At 44.0% G+C, this 6,958-nt stretch overlaps 1 protein-coding gene across 1 annotated transcript in view; it reads left to right on the top strand.

Annotated features, from left to right (window-relative positions):
- Nucleotides 1–406: 406 nt before the first annotated feature.
- Nucleotides 407–6,958, top strand: part of kcnn1a (potassium intermediate/small conductance calcium-activated channel, subfamily N, member 1a) — a 48,938-nt gene continuing 42,386 nt past the window's right edge. The window contains exon 1 of the mRNA XM_063886647.1: nt 407–1,708. Within this exon, the coding sequence (XP_063742717.1) occupies nt 407–1,708 (1,302 nt within the window). The remainder of the gene's footprint in view (nt 1,709–6,958) is intronic.

Raw genomic sequence — 6,958 nt, 5'->3', positions numbered from 1 at the left:
TGTGGATGTGTTTAGGTGACGTAGCAGGAAAAGTGATTTCTTATAATGCAGGGTGGTTATGGTAACATTGACTAAGTCGATCTATTGGTTCCACAGTGGATTACAATGATCGACCATGTGAGCGAAATTTAAACACCTTTCTACATCTCAATAATCCCATTCTTGTAATATCCTTACAGCCTTAAGGAGTGATCGATCCTCTGAAACCTGTGCGCATAGCAAGCAATGGACCGATATTCAGGCGAAGGCGGTGTTTTGGCTGTACGGTGACGTTTTAAGGCAGGTCTTGGTCAAACCTACCAATGATACAAGTCTGTTCTATTCTGCTGGGACTGATCGCAATGAACGGGTGTCGGAGCGCTGCACGGCAAAGGAGCAACCACAGCGAGACGCGGCGATCAAGGGGATGCGGCATCGTTACGCGGGAGCTGTCCATCAGCACCAAATCCCCGACGAAAAGCAAGCAAGCAGCAAACCGAGCCCAGACCCACTCGCTCCTGTTTTCAGCCTGCCGCCCCCGCCCTCTTCTCACCACCGAGATCGCACTTCGACCACCGCCGCTCATCGCCAGAGCCTCCAGGAGCTCCCCTGTCTGAGCCAGCCCTCCCGGAGACCTGTGCACAGTGGCGACCCTCTACCTCTGACGAGCTACGACACCGCCCAGCGACCTTCACACCGAACCAGTGAACCCAGCACCGGGCAGCCAGCGCACCTGCAGCAGGATCCCTGGGCCCCGGCCGGCTCTCAGCAGCAGCAGCAGCAGCCGCCGTCGCATTCGGAGAAGCAGCCTGTTTTTCCCAGCTGCCACTGCAGTTTTTCCGAGCAGGAGGCGAGCCTTTCTCAAAATCATCACCATCCTGCCGATCCTCTCCCACCGCAGCCCTCCCCACCTTTTCCGCCGCCTAAACTACCACCGCCACCAACGTCGTCGTCCTCCTCCTTTTCCCGGGAATCTAAAAGGGGGGATCGTATCCAAAGGAGTGCCAATAATTACCAACAGGCAAGCATCGTGGACCGCTGCAGGGGAGGAGGAGGAGCAGGAGGGCACCGAGACCACAGGCAGTTGTTGCAGCAACAGCAGCAGCAGCAACAGCAACAGTATCAACAGCACAGTCATTTAAGACTCCAACAGAGGGACCCCTCCCCTGAAGGAAGCCGTGCAAACTCGCAGAAAGGGCGCTCTTTAAATGTATGTGAGTCAACCGAGGCTAACAGGAGAGCATTCGAGTCTCAGACTCCGGACCTGCAGCAGCAACAGATCCCCCAATTACGAGCGCAGCAACAGCTACTGGTGGGGAGCAGCTTGCCTATCAACTACTGCGCCAGCGGCTCAGGAGAGCTATGTAGGACTCACCAGGCTCCACTGCTGCAACAGCAAGAGCAGCAGCAGCAGCAGCAGCAGCAGCAGCAGCAGCAACGGCAGCGGCAGCAGCAGCAAGGCGCACTGGGGCTCTGTCCCCAGCGTCCGCAGCACTGTGAACAAGACCGCAATAAGTCTGGGAGGATCACCGCGCCAGGCGACCAGGCGCAGCCTCACAGCCACGACTCCCGCGTCACCCCCCCGGTAACACAACAGGCGTACGCGGGGAACTCGTCTGCGACTGGCAGCAACAGCAGCAAAGACAGCCCCAACTACGGCTCCAGCTATCACCTGTGGCCAGAGAGCCCGCATAAAGGAGAGGAGCGGATCCGCATCGACCTCCATAAGGTAGATTTTTTTTCACATTCATCTCCATTCATATCGGAGCTTTTTAGCCTCTTATGACAAAAACAAACTGGCCTCAACGTGTTTATTCAATGACCACGCCTGTCATATGATTTTGATACAGAACATTCGCCAATGTGTACGGTGTGCACGCGCGTGTTATGTGTATGTATGTAAGGGGGGGAGGTATTTGAATCGTCATTCAGTGTTAGGTAGCTTTTCCAAAAACCACCGATGTTAACTACCGCTCATGTAACCTTATACGTGATGCACATCTTATCTAACCTGGTATTTGTTTCATTTGGTCACACAAGCACGCGCATGCAAACGGCATCGCGAAGGCACACACACGCGCACACACACCTGTTCCATGTTGCAGTGTTGTTTTGGGTAACCCACTGAAAAATAATGATGCTCCCAAGCAGCTGAATTAGAAACAAAGCGTGTGTTGTTTCCACAGAACCGAGGGGGTTCTGAGCAGGGGAATTTCAGTATTCTGACTTCCACACACAGCGTTAGCTTTATCATGTAGGCCTGTATCTGCCAGTGTCAGCAGCTCCTAGCAAGGCAGTGTTTAACACACTTTAAAACTCACTTTAAATAAAGGAGTATGAGCTATGTAACAGTTCAACACTGCAATATATGCAGTAAAATAAATAATTCAAGTTAAGGCATCAGGCTAAAAAAATGATAGCAAGAAAATAATGGAGTACAAGAATGTGAAATAATAATAACAAAACAGATGATAATTGGAAGACAAAATGTTCCTGCAGTAATTCAAATTATAGGTTTTATAAAAGTGCAGTCACAAGTGGGTAATTGGGTGTCAGTATGTATGATTAATAATACTACTAAAAGTTTAAAGTATTATAATTAAAATGGAGAAAAATCTATTTCTAGTTATCATGTGGATTATCTGGCAGTTCGAAGGTTGCTATCCATCAATTCTCACTGTGACATAAGAAAACTCAAAATGGAAAAACCATTTTCATCTACATTTTTTCAATATGTTGTCGATAAATACAAGCGTTCAATGTCCTCTCTGGCTGCTCAGAGCTGAAGAACAAAGTGTTTCGGCCCTTCCAGAGAGCAATATAAAAAAAAGTCTAACTGGAAGATGTTGAAGTAAATTGTTGTTGATTCTAGCTGCTAAAAACTTAGCTACCTTTTTTTTCTACATGCCACCAAGTAATCTTCCCTGAAGAATGTGGTTACTCCAACATGGCTAATAATTGATCTTGATTGACCAACAGAAATATAAACATTTTACCAGATTAGTCCCCACCATTGTTTTTGTTGGTCCTCCCCCAGCATTTCCTCAAGTTGCACTTGATGTGGAGTTGTTATATTGCAGGATAGGAAAGGGAAAACAACGGGTGGCACTGATGAGGGTGCAAAATCTAAATAACAACACCATATTACTTCTTAAAATGCTGCTGTTGTTTTCAGGGGCTTAGCTGGCTCCAGTAGCAAAAGGTGGTACATCGAACCACCTTGACATGACTTTTCTGAACTTGACTCAATTTTGGAGCATCAGCAGAATGCTGAAATGACTGAAGGGAAAGTCAACTTTTTTCTTGAAGTTGCAACCATCCTTTTTCCAAGTTAAAATCACAGGGTTTTTGCGCATCGGAAAGCTAAACCCTAGAAATGAATTGGTGAGTTATGAATATTTGTTCTCCTTGAGAAAACAGGAACCACTTCTTGTTTTAATGTCATAGAACTAAACATGCTAAAGCTTCATTTTAATAATCTGCTGTGTGCACTGTATCACGAATGCCATAATTTTAATCACAAATAAACAAAAAAAAGCCTGATATCCATTCATTTTCCCCAGTAAAATGTTATCTGTTACGAATTTAAGGATGTTGTAACTTCATTATACCAAATGCTGGAGAATAAATCCCATATTGTACTAATTATAGAGTAAAACGTCAGTAAAAGTCTTTGGTAAGTGGTATAATAGACCCAGTGAAAACTCATTACTGTTTAAAACAGCTGGGATTTTAACAAGCTACAGGGCCGTTATGTCTCTTAAATCCATTCTGATTATGATACTGGGAGATTTCTTTTGTGTTTTCTAAACTGATTCTGTCTGTGTCTGATAGCCTTGGTCACAAATAAATCAAAGAATTGTCAGTATGCAGCAGGATACCAATCATGACAACATTATGAAGAAGTTATAGCTAATAGATGCAAAAAATCAAAATGCTGTTATAGCAAAAGTGTTTCAATTATCTCATCTGCTTTGCAGCTTTCAAGCACGTAATTCCCACTGTAAACAAGACGGTTATTTATTACACAACTATTACATAATCCAATTTCAACTGCAAATCAGAAAAAACAAATCTTATAAGTACTCCCAGGACAGACTCTTAAGTATCAAACCTTTTTAGCTTGCTCAGATCTGACCATGCCAAGTATTTTGATACGGCCAGACACGCTTATCTATTCACGGATATTCGTGAGATCGTGGTTACATCTTATTGACTCGCCCTCAATGAGACAGCCCGTGCCCCCGCCCCCATTTGAAATCCCTTGAACAAAACACTTGTGACAGAACAAGCCCGATAAAGTGTATTCGATTACAGTATCCCGCAGCACACCCTGAAACTGGATACCCAGCCCACTGAACCGACGGCAGGTAGTACGATATTGTGTCCTGCCTCAATAACATTGTGCTTTGAAAGGTGCATTGCTGCTTCTTTTGTGATAGGCTGTGTAAGTACTCTAATGCCTTCCACTTACTGCTATGGTGATATCTCCTGCAGTGACAGTGTTGTACATAAACACAGGATGTGGATTTGCTTTCGTTTAACAAGGCAGAATTTAGAGGATAGACGATGTCTCCTTAAGCGGGAGCTTGTGGTTAACCACTTAACAGGTGGTCAGATTTAGTGCGTTTTGGGGCCCAAAATAAAGCGGTTTTCCTAAAATAATTCAAATGCCTGCAAGTATTGAAACAACAAGACCAGAAAATATACTACTAGAATGGAATTGCACGTCCTTTTGTTGCTTGCTTGTATTTTGTATCATGTGTATATATATTTATGTAGCTTATTCGACAATCAGAATAAGGATAATTTACCAAATGGGATTTTACTTAATAATTCTGCAGTAGCATTTGTTTTAATCAATAAACACATCGAGAGGACATAAAAAAAATGCAGGGGAAGTACTAGGTCGTAGGGGGGTAAGGGGTTTCAGGGGGACATTTGTCATTATCGTTTTTTCTGTTGATTATTTGTAACTACTGTTGCTACTAATTGTCTAATTGCATCTAAAAATCCACCTTCAATATATGCCAGTTAATTTCTGTACTGATGGATTAATAGTTTTGGTTTTTTAATTGTAAATAAAATCTGTACATTTTTCCAAGCCAAATTAGAATTTCTTTGAATAGTTTTTATAATTTGATCCAAGAGCCAAAAATAATGGACTTAGTTTCCCATACGACAAGGCAAAAACAACAAATCCTCACAAACTGTGTATCTGTGCTGCATGTTCACCATTTACTAATTATCATGCAAGCCTTATCTATGGTTACATGTGAAATGAGGAAATCAGATTGTGTGTGTGTGTGTGTGTGTGTGTGTGTGTGTGTGTGTGTGTGTGTGTGTGTGTGTGTGTGTGTGTGTGTGTGTGTGTGTGTGTGTGTGTGTGTGTGTGTGTGTGTGTGTGTGTGTGTGTGTGTGTGTGTGTGTGTGTGTGTGTGTGTGTGTGTGTGTGTGTGTGTGTGTGTGTGTGTGTGTGTGTGTGTGTGTGTGTGTGTGTGTGTGTGTGTGTGTGTGTGTGTGTGTGTGTGTGTGTGTGTGTGTGGCGAGTGCCAGCCCACCTTTCAGGAGAACATAAGGTTGTATGTGTCACTGCAGAACAGCAGCTCAAAAGAGGAGGAAAGCTTTTACTGTAAAGCTTTTTGTGCAGATCCTGCCAAACGTCAGTGCAACACGTGTATAATCACCCTATATGATCTGGGAAAGGTCAACAGAGGGTGTATCAAAGTGGCACTTGCAACCAACTTAGTGTCTCTTTGACGCTGTCTGGAGGATTTACTGGGGTCATGTTTACTGGTGGTTGTGTGTGTGTATGTGTGTAGAGCTGTGGAAAGGGAATGGTTTGGTTGTTTGGCAATTCTTTTTTGACTATGTTCTGTTTTTTCTCCATTGAAGTGTCAGTATTTCCAGTTTTTGCTTCTCACTGTTCAGATTTTCCAATAACTAAGGCAATTTATTTCAAGTAAATACCAGAACACTTATGTGTTTTCCCCTCTTGTCTAAATTAAGGAAAATGCTGAGGTAATTGTGCTGCCGGCCCTCTTTTAAACAGTAATCTTATCAGCTGTGTGTTTATGTTGGCTTCGCAGTAACACTGATGTAAAGCTGAAGGCTCGGGCCTCGGAACAATTGATGTCGACAGATCTGCTTTCAGCCTTGTGATTTACCAGCGAGCTTATGCCAGGGGAAACATTATGTTGATTTAAACTTTCTATCGGTCATCTCTCCGCTGTTGTTACAGGGCCCCGCGTTTGTTTTTCTCTCATTAGTCGTCCATGTTTCCACTGCTTGTCTGTGCTCGAGTCTGAGAGTGCAGCCAACACCTTGAATGTAAACACAACTCACTGAACAATTAAATGTCAAACAAGGGGCAGATCCTAGATCACATCCTCTGTATATGACGAAGGAGCGGCACTGCTGTAGATCGCTGATAACGCTCACCATTGTGCAAGGAGAGGTAGGTGTGAGCCGTAGGAGCCTCTTAGTTTCGGCTGCAGCTGGCAACACACAGGCTGTAAGTATGAACATGAAGCTCTTTTAATAATTGATCGCTGTTTTCCCTATTTTTTTTGTCCACTGCGTTTAAGTGCTACGCTGCGCTCCTGCTCTGAAATAGATTTGTGTTACCATGTGTGTTGCTATGGAGAGATCAGCCTGGTATTGTTGTAACCGTCTGTAGTGGGGGTTATTGAGTTTGGTCAAGGAATCATTTGCAGAGCAAGATTCATCTTTTTGGATTCACGTTTCATTACACACCTGCTTTTCAGCACGCGCAGTACGCAAATAGACACATATGTCGATGTCACACACACACAAACACACAGGACCCACACACACAGATATTACTGTAAGTGGTGTTCAAAAAGGGCTCCACTTGCTCTAGTTCATTCGCTTTGTGTTTCATGTGAGTGAGCTTGCACAAGAGGTGTATTGAATTACTTGCAGTCCAGTTGAATACAAAGAGTGGAAAGAAAGCATG

The sequence above is a fragment of the Eleginops maclovinus genome, chromosome 6 (assembly GCF_036324505.1).
Source record: "Eleginops maclovinus isolate JMC-PN-2008 ecotype Puerto Natales chromosome 6, JC_Emac_rtc_rv5, whole genome shotgun sequence".
In the NCBI taxonomy this organism is placed as follows: domain Eukaryota; kingdom Metazoa; phylum Chordata; class Actinopteri; order Perciformes; family Eleginopidae; genus Eleginops; species Eleginops maclovinus.
The sequence above is the reverse complement of the archived record's forward strand: the minus strand, read 5'-3'. Positions and strand labels throughout refer to the sequence as shown.